This window comes from Pisolithus orientalis (genome assembly GCF_024613125.1).
Source record: "Pisolithus orientalis strain OTSU chromosome Unknown F5J12scaffold_6, whole genome shotgun sequence".
Classification (NCBI taxonomy): domain Eukaryota; kingdom Fungi; phylum Basidiomycota; class Agaricomycetes; order Boletales; family Pisolithaceae; genus Pisolithus; species Pisolithus orientalis.
In genome coordinates, this window is record NW_026260787.1 from 679470 (window position 1) to 696683 (window position 17214).

The 17214-nt window shown below is 50.4% G+C and overlaps 8 protein-coding genes across 8 annotated transcripts; 2 read left to right on the plus strand and 6 right to left on the minus strand.

Moving 5' to 3' along the window:
* The first annotated feature begins 861 nt into the window (after positions 1-861).
* Positions 862-4343, plus strand: F5J12DRAFT_813128 (uncharacterized protein). Its single transcript, XM_051744926.1, has 10 exons — positions 862-955; positions 1014-1178; positions 1233-1537; positions 1599-1803; positions 1877-2786; positions 2844-2971; positions 3031-3218; positions 3321-3505; positions 3564-3662; positions 3713-4343. Coding segments are annotated over exons 1-10 (2700 nt in total). The 5' UTR covers positions 862-953; the 3' UTR covers positions 4226-4343.
* Positions 4344-5951, minus strand: F5J12DRAFT_813131 (Sec20-domain-containing protein). The gene is made up of 5 exons (XM_051744927.1): positions 5649-5951; positions 5496-5587; positions 5301-5438; positions 5096-5205; positions 4344-5022 (listed from the first exon to the last, which is right to left on the minus strand). Exons 1-5 carry the CDS (start codon positions 5835-5837, stop codon positions 4454-4456), a joined length of 1098 nt encoding a protein of 365 aa, XP_051602612.1. The 5' UTR covers positions 5838-5951; the 3' UTR covers positions 4344-4453.
* A 31-nt stretch (positions 5952-5982) lies between these two features.
* F5J12DRAFT_813134 (uncharacterized protein) lies at positions 5983-6888 on the minus strand. Its single transcript, XM_051744928.1, has 4 exons — positions 6869-6888; positions 6727-6819; positions 6450-6669; positions 5983-6388 (listed from the first exon to the last, which is right to left on the minus strand). The coding sequence occupies exons 2-4, from the start codon at positions 6773-6775 to the stop codon at positions 6226-6228; spliced, it is 432 nt and encodes a 143-aa protein (XP_051602613.1). The 5' UTR covers positions 6776-6819; positions 6869-6888; the 3' UTR covers positions 5983-6225.
* F5J12DRAFT_488255 (uncharacterized protein) lies at positions 6727-8493 on the minus strand. Its single transcript, XM_051739663.1, has one exon. It carries the CDS (start codon positions 8239-8241, stop codon positions 6934-6936), a length of 1308 nt encoding a protein of 435 aa, XP_051602614.1. The 5' UTR covers positions 8242-8493; the 3' UTR covers positions 6727-6933.
* A 1271-nt stretch (positions 8494-9764) lies between these two features.
* Positions 9765-10830, minus strand: F5J12DRAFT_813170 (uncharacterized protein). The gene is made up of 2 exons (XM_051744929.1): positions 10484-10830; positions 9765-10405 (listed from the first exon to the last, which is right to left on the minus strand). Exons 1-2 carry the CDS (start codon positions 10597-10599, stop codon positions 9772-9774), a joined length of 750 nt encoding a protein of 249 aa, XP_051602615.1. The 5' UTR covers positions 10600-10830; the 3' UTR covers positions 9765-9771.
* On the plus strand, positions 10653-13011 carry F5J12DRAFT_488246 (uncharacterized protein). The gene is made up of 6 exons (XM_051739662.1): positions 10653-10830; positions 10878-10966; positions 11021-11625; positions 11682-11748; positions 11793-12066; positions 12120-13011. The coding sequence occupies exons 1-6, from the start codon at positions 10770-10772 to the stop codon at positions 12683-12685; spliced, it is 1662 nt and encodes a 553-aa protein (XP_051602616.1). The 5' UTR covers positions 10653-10769; the 3' UTR covers positions 12686-13011.
* Positions 12810-14280, minus strand: F5J12DRAFT_716957 (NADP-dependent oxidoreductase domain-containing protein; the record flags this gene model as incomplete). Its single annotated transcript, XM_051741038.1, has 9 exons — positions 12810-12968; positions 13033-13189; positions 13246-13295; positions 13346-13565; positions 13620-13651; positions 13705-13729; positions 13787-13954; positions 14008-14093; positions 14167-14280. 9 exons carry the CDS (start codon positions 14278-14280, stop codon positions 12810-12812), a joined length of 1011 nt encoding a protein of 336 aa, XP_051602617.1.
* A 407-nt stretch (positions 14281-14687) lies between these two features.
* Positions 14688-16013, minus strand: F5J12DRAFT_925896 (uncharacterized protein; the record flags this gene model as incomplete). The annotated part of the gene is made up of 7 exons (XM_051749374.1): positions 14688-14742; positions 14913-15006; positions 15249-15312; positions 15398-15496; positions 15630-15640; positions 15679-15810; positions 15872-16013. 7 exons carry the CDS (start codon positions 16011-16013, stop codon positions 14688-14690), a joined length of 597 nt encoding a protein of 198 aa, XP_051602618.1.
* Between the last annotated feature and the right edge of the window lie 1201 nt (positions 16014-17214).

A 17214-nucleotide genomic window follows, 5' to 3' on the forward strand; every position in this document is an offset into this window, starting at 1 on the left:
ACCTCTCACGAGGTTATGTACATAGCAGTCGGACGGGGGTCTTACCTACAGTACTAGTAGGCTTTCACCTCGTGTCTGACAATTTGGCCCATCTGCACTATACGAACTACAACGTCACTGTGTTTATATTTTCCTAATGCTTCGGTTTTTTAAGATCAACTGTTGATTAGTAGGTGCAAAATTGCTGCAAAGCATCATCGAGGTCTAAAGTCACTTGGTAATTAGATCATGCGGTTCTGGTAATCGGTTCCGGATCGGATTATCAACAACTTCGCTGTCGGACTGCGTAAAAACCAGTGTGGTACTTGCGACCCGGAGAACCATATGCATACATTTCCTGGACCTTGGGTTACCTGCTCTTCATTTCATACCGTAAAATGCAACAAGCATGCAGATTGCATCAAAACTGACAATCAAATGTTGTGGTTTATTCAAGGTTTTACACTGGTGTGATTGAATGTAGGTATTGGTGCTGGGTACGAAAATAGATTAGCAGTCTCCGTACCTAGGCTAGAACCTTGCATCCTGACGTTCTGACAGCACAAACCAAACCTAACCCTCAAAGCTGAAGTAGACGACACCACCTGCAGGAGTGGGTACTACATGTTACTTAGTATCTTTATCTCAAGAAATATACGAGGTGGCGGGTAGCACGGGTCGCATGGGTGGGGGTCATCTCGGTGGTGAATTTCAGGGGTTTGCAGCAGTAAAGCTGTCACACTGGTCATTAGCCAGGGAGAAGAGCGAACCGAGGATCGGGACTAACCGATGTTATTGCGTCAAGTGGCACGTGCTCACGCACTGATTGCCGGAGTATCTGATGACGTCGGAAAACGACTACCCGTTTATGGCAACATGTTGCTTGGTTTGAGTTTGGCTGCCTTGCTCGAGTATTTCATTGACCCACTTGCTCCTTCCACTCGTTTCTGTCTATCCTCTCCCCTGCGGCAGCGATGTAGGTACTTTTTTTCCGTCGTTTTTCTTGCCATTGTTCACTTCGCATTTGTCCCCAGGTCTAGCACCTCACAGCAGGTGGCGACTTCGGCTTCCACGGCTACCTTCGTCACTGCGTTGGTATTCAACGCGGCAGTCTTTGGAGCTGAGATCGTTATCTTTACGCTGCTACGTCCATATTTCAAACAAATATACGAGCCCCGCACAATTCACCCGATCGAAAAGTATGTTTTGACTACACCACTTTGCCTCGTTTCAATTTGAACCCTCGTTCGCAGCCAACGCGTCAAACCTTTCAATGGTGGTTTATTCTCTTGGCCTATCGCCCTCTTCAAATCCGACTATCGTGATGTCGAACGCGTTAATGGACCAGATGCTTATCTTTTTGTACGATTCCTCCGGATGATGGTCCGCATCCTTTTGCCTATATGGATCATATCTTGGGCTGTACTCCTACCTCTCACCTCAGCCAACAACTCTGTTGCTGGGAAAACTGGTCTTGATCTGTTCACGTTTGGTAATGTATCTCCATCCAATCAACCACGGTACGCTGGACACTTGGTTTGTGCCTACCTGTTTACTTGTGAGTATTTATGCATCTGCCTCATGGATGCTTCTTCTATTTTACTGATTTCCTTATTCAGTTTGGATCTATTGGAATATCAAGCGCGAAATGCGCCACTTTGTGACTGTTCGCCAACTCCATCTCGTCGACCCCAAGCATTCTCGTTCCTCGCAGGCCAATACGGTTTTGGTCACCGGCATCCCAGCTAAGTTTCTCTCAGAGAAGGCTCTAGAGCAGTTATACTCCCACCTTCCAGGTGGGGTGAAGAAGGTTTGGCTAAACCGGTGAGTCCACGTGCGTTTGGGGCGCATTGACAAACTTATCGCATGAGTTCAGCTGACTTTTTTGTCTTCACAGAAACTTAAAAGATCTACCTGCTGTCTATGACCGTCGCCTGTCGGCATGCAAAAAGCTGGAATCTGCAGAAACAAACTTGATTCGCACTGCCATCAAGATCCGTAATAAGAAGTTGAAGGGGGGAGAGAAAGTCGACGAAGCCTATAACATCAATCCGGACCAGGCTGAACGTGATGTTGCCCTGGCGGAAAGGCTCGTTCCAAAAGCAAAGCGTCCCACCCATCGCCTCCCTCCTCGTTTTCTTCCATTCTCCCTTCCCTTTATTGGCGAAAAGGTCGACACCATAGAGTGGGCTCGCAACGAGATCGTCATTTGCACTACTCAACTCCGCGAAGCTCGTCAGGTTCTCGTAGAACAATCGAACCTGCCTGCACCGGATGACGTTGACGGAGATGGCAGGATCACCCGTGAAGATTTACCTGTTCAAACGTACCCTCCTCTCAACTCGGCCTTTATCACTTTCAAGAAACAGATTGCCGCGCACATGGCGTACCGCATGCTGACACATCACGACCCTTACCGTATGGCCGATCGTTACCTCGAAGTCTCTCCGGTGGACATCATCTGGGGTAACCTTGCAATGAATCCATATGAGAAACGTGTTCGAATGGCGATCAGTTACGCAGCTACTGCTGCCTTGATCATATTCTGGGCGATTCCCGTTGCCTTCGTTGGTATCATCTCTAACATCCACGGGCTCTGTGTTCGTGCTAGCTGGCTTGCATGGCTGTGTACGATTCCTTCGCCAGTTATCGGGATAATTCAGGGTATCTTGCCCCCGGTGTTGCTCGCCGTCCTAAACATGCTACTCCCCATAGTTCTCCGCATGCTAGGGAGCTTCCAGGGTATCCCAACGCGTACTGGCCTGGAACTGAGCTTGATGACACGGTTTTTCATTTTCCAAGTTATTGTAGGTTTTCCGCTCCTGGGCTTGGTCATGTATGATACTGATGGCCCCGGCTTCTAGCACTCATTCCTAATTGTAACCTTGAGTTCCGGTATTATTGCTGCACTCCCGTCGCTTTTGCAGAACCCGAGTTCTGTGGCAACTTTGTTGGCGGCGAATCTTCCTCAGGCGTCCACCTTCTTCCTCACGTATGTCAAACCACGGCTTCTGTGCTGCATTACAGTGCCTAATGTCTTTACTCTCTCAGGTTTATTGTCCTACAGGGACTTTCCGGGGTGGCAGGCAGTTTTCTGGCTGTTGTCCAACTCGTGTTGTACTATGTCAAGCTGTTCATTCTGGGAAGTACCCCCCGTTCCATATACGACATCAAGTTCGGGCCGAGGAGTGTTGCGTGGGGCACGTTGTTCCCTTCGATTACATTGCTGACCGTCATTAGTGGGTTATCTCGATTCCTTGCGTCGAGCACAAACTAACGTCATGATCTGTTCCTCCACAATCTCTCGTGTTAAATCGTCACCTGATCTTTGTCACTCCCAGCTTTCGCTTACTCTGTCATCTCCCCGATCATCAACGGATTTTCCGTAGTCACCTTCTTCCTCTTCTACCTCCTCTACAAATACTTGTTCCTGTATCAATACACTCAACCTCCCCAACTGGATACGGGTGGACTCTTCTTCCCCCGAGCGATCCAACACGTATTTGTGGGCTTGTATGTACAGCAGGTCCGCCTTTCAGTCTTGAGCTCATCCGTCGGATCAGAATTGACGTTATCCATGTTAGATCTGCCTTTGTGCGCTGTTCTTCCTAGCACAGGATTCGTCTGGGAAGCAATCCGCTATTCCGGAGGGAGTAATCATGGTGGTTCTCATCGCGTTGACAGTGGGTTTCCTGTTGTCGACGTCTGGTTTTTTGACTGACTTCTGTGGCAGGCTGGCTACCACATTATTATCAACGAATCTTACGAGCCACTTATCAGCGCTCTGCCACTTAGCATCGCCGATAAGACAGCCACCGATCTTGAGGAACCCGCCCCCAGCGATGCACGCGCGTCCACCTCCGCGGATGCTTCCAGTAGCAACAAGTGGAAGGCTACCAAGGGCGATAACACCACTGACGACGATAGGGAACGCGAAGAACAAGAGCTCGACGACTACTACTTCCAGAAATTGTCGGATGGTGCTCTTGATTATGGCTTTGCTCATCCCGCAGTGTCTAGGCCCCAGCGTGCGGTGTGGATCCCCGATGATTCAGAAGCGTGGGCTAGTGCTGCCAGTGAAGGCTCAGCAGAAGTGGAGGGAAGCGGACGCAAGAGGGGTCTCGGTCCTGCGGAAGTGGAAGCTAACTCCTCGCACGGTGTCTTGGCAACGACTGAGGGCACTCAGATGGACGCCAAAGGACACTTGGAGGTCTCCGAGGCTCCGGTGGACATGGATAAATTTTAAGGGTTGCAACGAGTAGGCGTTTACGACTGAATTGTGTTCATTGATTTGTTGCATAGTACTAATTTTTCTTACATAAGTTCACGAGTTCATGAAAGTTGACTGTTTTTTCTTCTGGATGTACGCGAATTGTAATAGTTTAGGAATGCATTTCGCTGTGTTTTGGAAGCCACTGAAGTTTTACATGAAGGACTACGCGCGAATGACATCCCGATAAAAGGGTAAAGGAAACTACAGCTCGTCTCGGGCAGAGCTTACTAGGCCGGTGGCCCGTACTGGAGGCTCACTAGGCGCAGATCCAGATTCAAAAGCAGGGTCGTTTGGGAAGAGGGTGTCGGTTGCGCTTGTGACCGCGTCGTAGGTGGTAACTGGTATCGACCCATCCGCCACTGGCATCGGAGTCCTCGTCTCCGTAAAACTCAACAGTGTCGCAGGAAGCGTCAGAGACGTCGCGGAAGCGGCAATGACTGCGGAAGCCGTCGTGACTGCCAGGACAGATTCAACGCCTGTAGCAGTTGCTTTCTCCACAGCGGATACATCACCCACTTTCCCAGAATTCCACCATGGCATGCTTACGAACCTAGTCCACCAAAATGCGATTCGGAAGCCCTTCTGTAACACTCGTTGCTCCAAGATGAAGAGTACGACAAGGCAGAAGAAGACGAGCGCCGCCATGATAAGTAGACGATCGAGGGTGTCGGTCTTCTCGAGGGCACTGATGAGCTGACGGGAGGAACCGAGCAGGAGTGAGAGACCGTCATGAGTTTGAGCCGTCGACTGCAGAGTCGCGGTGGATGATTCTTCGAAGACATTTTTCGTTAGAGAATCCGAAATTTGCATGGTAAACACGGGGCAAGAATGCCTGCTGCGTACCAATAAGCTGCGTAGAAAGGACACTACGTTCCAGTTCCTTCTGCATCAAACCCATCGTTCTCTGGAGGGTCTCGGTGACGTTGTTTGTGGCTGTCATAAGCGCATCTTCCCTGTTGTATCCACGGAGAAGAAAGCAGGAAAACGGGCCGAAATTCCCAACCGGTTCTTGAGCATGAATGCAATATCAAAATGCATCTGTACGAACTTAGTTTTGCCATTCCCAGACAACACCTTCTCGGACGTTGAGGAGGGTGAACCAAATAATTCCTCCCGTTGGGACTGCCGCTGTGCATCTATAGTGCGTTTCGACACTAGGATCGCTCCTCGAGCATCATTGCGAAGTCTGCAAATATTTAATTGTTGGGAGGTAATAGAAACAGAGGGCTTTGTAGATACGCACTTGTCCAAGGTATTTCGAAATGTATCGACCCGTACTCTCAGTTGCCTCCGCGCCCGTTCAGTTCTCTGGTCATCAACCAGGACGTCCAACTCCTGCACTGAGTCATATGGCCCGTCAGTACTGAATAGGAGGTGAATATAGCTAACACCGGACTTCGATTTGCCTCCCCACCCTTTCAACATCCTCCCGGATTTCGGCTGCCAGGCTTTGTTGCGTAGCAAGTGGTCCCGCACACGCCTTTAAATGCGGAATTTGGAAAGTCGTCAAATCATTCAGGCGTCGCTCGATGAGCTCAATGAGAGCCAAGCTTTCGGGGTCAACTGCAGTAGGGACCGGTGGCATCGTGGAAGTCAAGCAGTAGCGAGTGAATGAAAGTGATGTATGTCTCCGGACACGCCTCCACAGTATCAACAACGGTCCAAAGTCAAGCGCAAGGGAAACACGTGGACGGTCCTCCGCAAATTTCGCTGGAGTAAAAATCAAGCGTGGTCCACCTATGATCAAAAACCATCATAATTGACTTGTCGCCATACTTCTAATGAGCTACTTGGGTACAATATTAACTACGGGAGAACGCCAGCGAACCTGCAGATTAGCAGACATGGCGAACGTGATACCTTTACAAGTACGATATGGAAAAAAAAGCGTGACGTAGCTGAATCGAATGGTTTGAAATATTCCTGCAGCAAAGGTGAGCAACAGTCCTGACCAGTGGAGGTTGGTCGTCGATTTAACAAGGCCATCCAGCTGCCGCTGCCTCGCTGAGAATTATCAGCTCCTCACTCAAGTCCAATCCCTCACGGCGTGCATCCTCCTCGAATTGTTTGAGTAAGTTGTCTGCGTGCCCAGTGACATTGCCCTCTGGAATCCAGCTCGCTTCACTCATCGGGTAACTGTGGTCCGAGATAAACAGTCATACGAAAGACTCGAGCAATGGTTCTGCCGAAGACTTACCCATCCCATTTCGCCAACCAGCGGTAGCCAGCTTGCCCAACCGATTCCCGCCCGACAAGACGTTCGACAAAGTACAAACCATCTTCTGCCTCTGCTACATGTGGACAGTCAGGTCGTGCGCATGTCTCTGTACGGTTCCTGGTGGTCTGGCGCCTGGCAACTGCAAGGTCTATTATAAGCAACAGGAACTGCATCATGCAACGAAGAGTTACTTTGAACACTAGAAAGCAGCCATGTCAACAAGGCATTATCCACTCGTGCAAGAAGTCCAACTTACAAACATAAGGGACATATGAATGCGGCTTCCGAGTCCAGTCGTGGGTCATCCTTTTCTACACCAACGCACCCATAGTGATACCACATGTCGCAACTGCACCAAAAACATTAGCTAAAATCCGGTAGTCGCTCTCGGTACGTACTTGTCACATTGGATGAGCTGATTATATGGCAAAAACGTTACGGTAGGTCCAGCCTCAGAGGTTAGTCAACGCACCTGTCGTTCCCAACTGTCCGACGATCGTTTGATTTCCGGCCAAAACTGTAAAATGACCGTCCTCTGGTGGGAAGGCATATCGGGCAGTGCCGCCGCCGTTATCGTATCAGCCAGTTTTCTTCGAGAAGGTCTCGACGTCGTTCCTTTCGCGTGAACTGCCGACTTCCGCTTGCCTCTTGGTCTTGCTGGCGTCTCACTAGGCGGATGATACTTCGCTCTAGCAGTGGATTTCAGGTCAAAACCACCGTTGTCCCGGGACAAATTAGAATCCATCCTGACCACTTTCCCGTTCAAAAGAACGTATCGTGGGCGTATATCCCTGTTGAAAGTACCGTTGGGGGAACTACCTTGGTATTTAGAAACTTCCGATTCAACCATCGATGTTTCTCCTATCTTGATTCTCTTTTTAGCAGGGATGATAATTTTCAATGAATCTGTCCCACGAGGGACAAGCTCCCCGCTGTGCTCCGCTAGAGAAATAGCGTTCCCTACAGGTTCGGAGTCACACATCGTTACCCCCTCAAGATCTGCGATGTTAATCATACCAGCCTCCATCCCAGGGCCTACGGCAGGCTGGGATGAAGATGGGTGGGTGCTGTTAGTGACGTCCTCGTCCCGTGTTCCCTGCTGGCTACCTCGTCTTCGCTTCCTCCCCTTGGAACCTTTCAAATAGTTCGCTGGCGATTCGCGCCGCGCCAATTGCATCAACTCCGATAGCGGAGCCGACGGGCCACCGCACTTTCGGCTCAAGGTCAAGTCACGAGAGTGCTTGGCAACGTAGTCTAAGAGTGGCGTGTCGTCTTGTAGACTTTCGGCTTCCGATGGCTCTCTGTTGGCTGTGATAGGTGTCAAAGGTGAAGGAGGTGTGGAAAGTGGGGCATGTGTTGAAGAAGTGGAGGACAGCGATGACGATGGTTCCCCGCTCGACGGCGCTGACTGAACTACCGAATAGGGATCGGGAATGTCTGGGGCCGGATCACTTTCAGGAAGCACAGACGATACTTCCAGCTTTTCAGCTTGCTGCGAAAGGTCTCTCACAGCACCACTGTGTGGTACCACAGAGGGGCACCTGGACGCTGTCATCGATGGCAGTATGAGCGAAGGGACTGACGCAGGGGACATCATTGCCGTAGCTGGCGTTGTCGGGAGGAGTGATTGCAGAACATCTTCTTCCTCTTGTGTATGCTGGCTGTCAGCCGGAGTGTTTTCACGTCCGCCGTCAGTCAACAGGAGCGACGAGCGATGCGATGACACTGGATGACGGGGATCTACGGGGGAAGATGAGGGTGTGTCACTCATAAGTGATGGTTTCCCTGGTCAATAGCGCACCTGTGTTCACACTTGCCTCTGAGTGGCTGCCATGTGGCAGTTTAGAAACAGCCCAAGGTTCAGACGTGCTGGCGTCCGCATCGTGGTTGCATTGAATATTACAGGGACTGCCACCATGCTGAACAGTATCCGCAGGGCGCTCTTGATCTTCCATACGTACGTCACTGCTACAATCTACGCCGAAGCTATCCGTCGCTGTCGTACGGGTCGACGCAGAAAGCGTAGCTTCCGCTGGTGTCAAGTTGAGACCCGAAGTCCCAATACCCATACTTGCCCTGTCGGTCTGCATATTTACGGGATGAGCAACTGGGCTGATAGTGTCCACAGACCTTCCCGCGAAACCGGCGATAGCCTTCAATAACTGCTCTGCAAGTGAACTAGAAGAGGCGGAAGAGGTAACTTGACCTGACAGGGCTTCCCAGAGCGAACTTGACTGCAGCTGCGGTCCATTTGAATGCTCAAAAGATTTCACCGAAGTACCATTCAGAACACTGTTGTCAACCTCTTGGTTCCGGGAGTTGTCCATGGAGGCGCGATGGAAAACATCAGGAAGGACTGGGGTGATCACATGGGCTCTAGATGATACACCAGCCAAGGCACCTGCGCCAGATACGGACGGTAACACAGAAGAACCCACAGAAATCGAAACATCTTTCGTAGCAGGAGCGATGTCCACAAGCGTGGACGGCGTTGCGGAATCAAGCGGAAAATGGGTATCAACCTCCGCTAATATTGAAGGGGGTGACGCGGGCGGAGTAGACTTCGCAATATTGGGAATAGGTGCGGACGGCGGCCATGGCTGGAGAGAAAGGAGCGGAATTACGAGGGATCCAGGCGTGATCCCTGACGACGCAGTTACAACTTTATCTATTGAATGTAGCCCGTCAGATGGACACGCTGGGTCGTGTGAGAGAGATCGCTGCCTGGTTGGGTCGACGGAGCCTTCGCTGCCTTGCGCTGAGGAAACTGGGTTGAATAGGAGTTAGCGTATCCCGCAGAAGTTAATCCTGAACATTGCCAGCGGGGGAGGGTAATTTATAAGCAGGCGGAAGTTTTGACTTACCGGAGCCACTTTCGTTACTCCAAATCGCAGGTACAAAAGAAAAATGGCACTGCTCACCATGCGCCAGAGCAGAATATGCAGAACGCGAATCGCAGACTTGAACAGAAGCGTCTATAAGCATCAAGTTCAGTATCAGATCCCAAGTAGAATTGCAAGTGCGGCCACGATGTGAGAGGATATGTCTGAGTCTGCTTGTGAGAAGCGACAAAATGCAGGACATACGTTTTACGGATGACTGAGTTTCGGTTGTGGAGGTATGTGCGGGTTTGGATTGATGCGATAGCGTTTCAGAAACTGATAACGTTTGAAGAGGGATAACTTGTGCAGGAATTGAATGACCGGCTCCTGCGACGGTAGTATCGAGTGGAAATGACGCGGGTGGCGGTGATGTTGCTGCATGACGGTGAGTGGCTATGTGCCAACCGCACAGCTCAGCCTCAGACGAACGACGGAAGGAGTACGAGATCAGACGCACATCTCTCGCAGCTCCTACTCTCCATACGATCGAGCAACTTCTCTACAGCGACTTCAATCGCGCCCAGTCTGTCGACGAGGTTGGCAACAGGTGTCTGGGATGTCTGGTTTCCTTCCTCGAGAGCACCTACTTCGTCAGTTGCCTTGTCTTTCACATTTCCCTTGCTAGGTCTACCGCGTACTTGTTTTTGTCCGGCCTTCTCGTGGCTGACCCCGAGAACCTCTTCGAGTGAGTCAACTCTGTCCACTAAGTTCTTTTGCGTGGTTTTGATGGTGCGCAACTCCTTGAGCACGTTTTGCACGTCCATCTGCATGCCCGACATATTTGCCTGCAGGCTATTTAATGGTGAAAGGAGCGATGAGAAATCAGGAACGGTGGGAGCCGGGGAAGGAGCATGGGCTTGTTGCAACTCATTCGTTTGTGCCGACTGAGGACGCGAGTCGCGAAACACGCGGGCCAACGAGGGAGGGTGTGACACAAACGGGGTCCAAGTGGAAAACTGGTTGAAGCTCGAGTGATCAGGAGCGACGTGGGCTGTAGGCAACCTTACAAGCGACTCAGAGATGAGCCTGCCGTGTATATCGCAGATCGAACTGCTGCAGTGCTCGCCCAAGTGAGGAGCATGGGCGTAGTTGCAAAGATGTCCACTGTAAGGAGTGGGAGGGATTGCGTACCGGAGGTTGCTACCTACGTGGGGTGGCAGAGACCGTCGCCCCGCTGGATGCGACTCTGAAGAATGGGACATCGACGTGGGCCCAGACGGAGGGCAGCCAGCAGAACTACACATCATCAACGCTGCGTCCTTGCACCAAAACGAGTGGAATTGGATTTCGGAACTTTCCTGTGTCTACGCATCACTTAGATTATCTTATCTTGTTGTCTGGTTTATTCAACTTGTATCCACTGTCCCTGTAATATTATGTAGAGTGACACGCAGTTCGGCGCTCCGCTGAAGCTCGAATGCGGGGGTATTTGTTGTTACCTCTGTTTTGGCTTCTCCCACCTTCGAGATGTCCAACTCGTGAGTTGTAGCCCTCACACGCCCCGCTGACAACTCTCAGACTTCAGTTAGTTCAGACTGTGGGCCCGTAGAGTCGAACATTTTCTCACCGCTCACTCTGCCATGTGGACGCACCGTCACCAACCGACTCGTTAAAGTGCGTCACGCTGTTCGTTTTCACGACCCAACTCTAAACCGTGTTTCCCGAAAGGTGGCCATGTATGAGCACCTGTCCAATTTTTCAGGGGGACCTCCGAATATCTATCACTTCGCACTCTACTCTGAGTGGGCGAAGCATGGCTGGGGAATGGTCATCACTGGCAACGTCCAAGTCGACAAGCACCATTTGACATTGGGGCGTGATATGGTGGTACCTAACGTGCTGAACGACGAAACACTAGCGCCCTTCAAACGATTAGCGCAGGTCATCCATGGTGACGCTGTCGTGAAAAATGGAGAATACAGTCACAGTTCTCGCTACAAAGTCCGTCCTTTGGCTATAATGCAGATTTCACACCCTGGCCGCCAGTCACCTATCGTCGTTGGCGGTCGTTCACCCTTCGTACCGCCTAAAGCTCCGAGTCCCGTTAGAGTTGGATCAGTCGCTCAGAAAAGTGCAGTGCGCCCCGAAGTTAATTTTAGTTCCTCGATACGGTCTACCGAAGAAGGACCGGCAAAGGACATGCCATGGACAACTGCCTTGTCCCTACGTACCCTCTTTCAAATCCCACAAGAAATGACTATCGATGATATTCGCGACGTACAAGCAGGGGTTTCTCAGAGCCGCCCTGGCGGCTTCGAAGGCTGGTTTCGACGGTATCCAGCTGCATTGTGCACATGGTTGTCAGTGTTAACATGACCCGCTTCTTTAGACATTGTACTAATGCGGGGAATCGCATTTACTGGTTAGATCTCCTCGCCCAATTCATGAACCCCAAGGTAGTTGTTAGTTTAAGCATGCCCATGTACCGACCCCTTTCCAGACAAACATCCGTCAAGACCAATACTCCATTTCCCCACCTGTCAACTCGCTCCGCATGCTCCGTGAGATCGTTGAGGCGATACGTGCCATGATGCGTCGGGATTTTGTGGTAGGCGTCAAGATCAACTCAGCTGACTACATCCAGGCAGGGGAACGTCCGTCAGATGCTCGTCTTCAGGTCGAGACGAACCGCGTACTGGACCACGTTCGTGCGATAGCTCATTGGGGCCTGATCGATTTCATTGAAGTTAGTGGGGGTGATTACGAGTCTCCAGGCAAGCATACTCTCTCCCATAAGTGTTCCGCGTGCTTCATTGTCTTCGTTTAGAGTTCATGTCATCGAAACCAACCACTCCACGTCAGGCATTCTTTTCCCACTTCTCGAGGATGGTCATAGAACACATTAACCGCGATCCGGCGCCATCTAAACCAACACCGGTTCCTGTCATCCTCTTAACTGGTGGTCTGCGTTCTCCCGCACATTTACAAACTGCCCTTGACGCAGGCCACGCGGACCTTCTTGGCATAGGCCGAGGATCGATTACATGCCCAGATTTGCCTGTGATGCTGCAGAAGCGATTGTCCTACGGGGAAGATCGGGTAGAATATCAGTCCAAGAAAGACACCGAACCGTTCGCGTGCGATCCCGGTGATGATCTTAAGCCACCTTTTTGGCTTCCAAAGGTTGGGCTAATCGGTGCATCCTTCCAATTGGCGTGGTACACTGTTCGAATTCGGAGTATCGCAGAGTCGCGCATCCAAAATGGTCCCCGAAATGGAAAGCCGGGTGCTGACTCGTACCCACACGGCATGGGAGCAACGGAAGCAATGCTGAAAATGTGGATATGGGCGAACCGGGTACAAGCTGGTGGGTTTTGGTCTTCCTTCTTATGATGATTCCCGCTATGGTCATGCTACCCACTGAACCGATGGTGTCGAGACAATGTGATACCCATACGAAAGACATTTATACAACATAATACATGTGCAGAAGAGATCTGCTGCCAACCATTGAAGCTTACTTCAACTCCGGAGTATCTGCGTACAGTGTCTTCATTCCAGTGGGCGGATGCCGATCGCCAACTGTCAAATTAGCTTTCTCGACGAATGTACGGATCTCTTGAATTTCTTCCGCCAAAAGGTGTACATGAACGCTGTCAAGATTCTCCTTCAGGTACTGCAACAGGTTTAACGTGACGGCTGAGTTGTTGAATCCGAGCGAGTGATTTATAACACAGTACCTTGATCCTTTTTGTCCCCGGAATAGGGATAATGTCGTTACCCTGCGCAAGATCCCATGCAAGGGCCACCTGCGCAGCCGTAGCATTGTGATGTTGACCCAACTCCTTCAATTTATCTGCTAACTTTAAAATGTTTGGGAAGTTCTCCTTCGAATACCTACAGTGCTTTCAGTGTCGTCACCGGGGAGACACGGCCATGGAAAGAGGCCTCACCTAGGAATGTGTCGTCTATAATCATCTTCAGCAAAATCATCGGGGGATTTCTATCGTTGTCATTCAGCGTTCTCGTTCATGTTCAAGCGATTCAACTCACATATTGTCCAGTGAGTAACCCTCTTCCGACAGGTGAATACGCAACAATTGTAATACCAAGCTCGCGCGCGGTCTGCAAGAGGCCTATCTTGGGATCCTCGATATCCAGCGTAAATGGCGAGTACTCGACTTGGAGGGCTGCAATCGGATGCACGGCATGCGCACGGCGGAGGGTATTCGCGCTGCATTCACAGAGACCGAGGTATTTCACCTTCCCAGCCCTGGGAAGAAGGATAGTTTCTTCTGTAGGTGAAGATCGAGTCATTCGAACTTACTTGACAGATTTTGCCATAGCTCCGACCGTCACCTAGGTCGGCGAGTAGTTAGTACCTCATCCATTGCCAACATTTATGTGCGCACTTCAATTGGCACTTCAGGATCGGGACTGCAAGTCGCGTAGGTGGTAGGTCACTCTTCCACTGTCATCAAGAGTGTCACTGACCGATGCAAGTAATATAGGTCGATCGTCTCTACACAGAGACGACTCAACGACGCCTCTAAACAGGCTTCAGCATGTTCCGGAGATCCGTTGATACCGGAGGGTTTGCTGATGTCAAACCCGAACTTGGTAGCAAGGAAGATCCTATCGCGCTTGCCTGTGCGCGTGAACCTGGCTAAGTGTTATGCGCCGACTCAACCACATCGACACGGGCAAGATCGCACCATTTTCCGATGAGTTCCTCGCTATCTCCGTATGCGTTCGCTGTGTCCCAGAGGGTGCAACCATAGTCGAGAGCGGCGTCCAGAACCTGCAGAATAGTTGCTTAAGATTTTCGCTACTGGCGGTAGAATGGGCGTGGGTCATTATGCCATTAGGCTCACCTTAAAACGCTCTTCGTCTGGCTCAGTCGGGCCGTAGAACGCAGATAAGCCCATTGCACCGAAACCGATGGCAGAGACGTCAGTATCGCCAATATTGCGTGTTGGATAAGACATGACGAAGTTTCTGTGTCTGGCCTAGCAACACGATAGAAGGTTAGCATTCTTTTATATCTACTGCAGGTATTATGTATGAACAAGGGATGAAACAATGACGTCCCCCGGCCGGCTTGATATCGTCAATCAGAATTACGCAGTGGTCTTGACCTACATAGAAGTTCTCTAAGGTACACGCCTACGTGTCGATTCGGCATGCTCGTTATCAATCACCAATCACACATACTTACGATAGCCCGACACGGCGGTAAACTTTAATTCAAGTAAAATACATGGTCAACGAACGGGAGCCGATTTAGGGGCTTTTCAGACTAATTAAATCATATCTGCTCAGATAAATGTGGTAAGCAGCTAAGGGATTCTTCTGGCACTCCCACTTCCTGAAAGCACATTACAGGTATTTACGATCATTGTGTTGCGAGGAGGAGCAAGACAACCATCCCAAGCAAGATTGTGCACCACCTGTGGCCAGCACAGTATCTCACGGAGTACAAATCAGAACTATAAACGGTCAATCCAGACATAAAGCCTGAAGACAAGCCATCAAATATGGATGAAATGGAAAGTTGCTTAAACTGCTATGTGCTACCCTTATCACCTGCTTGGAAAATGTCTGGTGTCAGTGCACACACCAAACCAGTGGGGCAATACAGCCCACAGCCCCCCAAACCGCAGACATCTTAACCTGGGTCCAGTCCGGATCAACAACCACAGCAACAACGATCGCTGCACCGAAGAAGTATGTGTTGGGAGGAAATAGTCAACAAGTGTGGCATAGTGGGTAGGATTTCCTACTTGCCCAACACAGAAAAGTACATGGGGGGATGATAGCATTGATACAACCACGATGGACCAGTTTGTCCAGCAAGCCAAAACCAAAATAAGGCTGATCTTGTCTACTTATGAACCAACATAGTTGTTGCAATGTTTGGGCCATGATGATACTGAAAAATGCCAATATGATGAACCAGCAACAGAAATGTTGAGACCAGATGATAATCCAGCAATCAGCATTAACGATGCCTCAAATGACTAGAAAGCCTATATTAGTTGCCAGGAGAATCAAGGGCTGCAAATGTCAGTGGTTGACCGATAGGCACCCCGCTAAACAACTTACTAGGACGCTAATGATCTGCACGTTACCCGCAACCATCTCCATCAACGCAATGAGGTCCGTCTGGTAGTGACCACCATGCAGGCGTTGGATCTTCCAGAGCTCATGCCACATCCTGTAGATATACCCCAAGGAACACAACATCGATATCGTGTCCAGCAGGGAACAACTTCGTCGTAGAACAGAGCGACGTGCCACAGGGGTCAGAACGCCACCCAAGTGTGGATGTGCGTACCGTCTTTAAATCTGGAGATTGAGATCAGCATCTACTTCACTGTTCGGACCTGGTGCAGGGTTTGATGGCGGGGGAGGTGACACGCCTGACATAGCGGGAGGTGGCGTGTTGGCGTTAGGAGGAATAGTAGGGAGAAATTGTAAGGGGATGGCAGGCAGGGAAGTCGGGAGACCACTTTTACCTAATGATCGTAGTGGTCGCGGGTTACTTTAGTAGTCGAACGAGCGGGCTACCAGGATGACCTGACAACTGGCGAGTCGAAGGTGAGTCACTGTGAGTTAGTAGATTGACGGACAGCCGACCAGTCTGGACCTGCAGGCTAGAACTGCTTCCTCGGTTGCCGTCAACTCTGGAGGAATCTTGGGAAGACCGTGGTGTTGCCATGGTGGGAGCGCTTATGGACGGAGAGAAGAGGTGTGTTTGGGGATTGTTTGCTACACCAGAACGGTTCAACAAGTACTTATCAGCCGTGGTGGGGCGATATACGAGAGTGTTCAGCCAGACCACCGTCAGCTCACTGAAGGTGCCGCCGGTATTCTAAGGTTTCGTGTATGTTCCACATAGCAAGATGAAGGTCTGACCACTGGTTAGAAGAATCCACGCCTCACAACTACTGGGTGACTTACCATGAGCTCCATGGATTATTTCGATTTCAAGATGGAAGGCTGCCGGTGTACCAGTCCCAGCCTCTCCCCCCTCCCCGAATAACGAGCACCAATGGTGTCAGTGTCATGAGCGCACACTCGCTAAACGTCGTCTCTTGGCATTTTTCAACATCAGATCACCCTAATACCTCATCCTTTGATTCGTCGGCTCGGCAAGTACTCGCAGTCTGGTCACATTCAGCTATATACATAGTAGGACAAATCTTACGTCCTCAACGTGTGTTATGCACCCGAATATCTTGTCCTATAACTGCCGCATTCAGTGCAAGTTCAAAGTTCCGATTTATTATGATCTTGGTAGGGAACTCACCGTAAGTCACCCACTGGTCATGAATATTTGGAGGTAGGAGAGGGAGTGATGGAAGGGAAAGAAAGACGGCAAGCAGGAGACGCGGTTAATGGATAAGGCCGATTGTTTTCGGACCAGAAATTACCGATCGCCAACCCCCGTCCAATCAGCTTTCTCGACGAATCTATGAATTCCCTGAACTTCCTGCGGTGCCGACCAGGTTCTGCTTCAAGTACTGCAACGCGTACAACAAGATCCCTGAGTTCGACAGGTCCAACCGAGGGATAAGAAAACACTACCTTGACCATTTTTGTCCCCGTAATAGAGATGATGTGATCACTCTGAGTTGACCCGTTACCTTCAGCTTGTCTGCTAATTTCAAGATATTCGGGAAGTTTTCCTTCGAACACTTATATTACGCCTTGCCATTACCGGGGAGAAACGAGAAACATCCATGGAAAGGACCCTCACCCAGGAACGCGTCGCCTACAATCATCTTCGGCGAAGTCTCCGGAAGATTTCTACCGTTCTCATTCAACGTCTTCATTCATACCTAACTGATTCGGCTCACCTGTTGTCCAGTAAGTAACCCTCTTCCGACAGGAGAATACACAACAATTGTAATACCAAC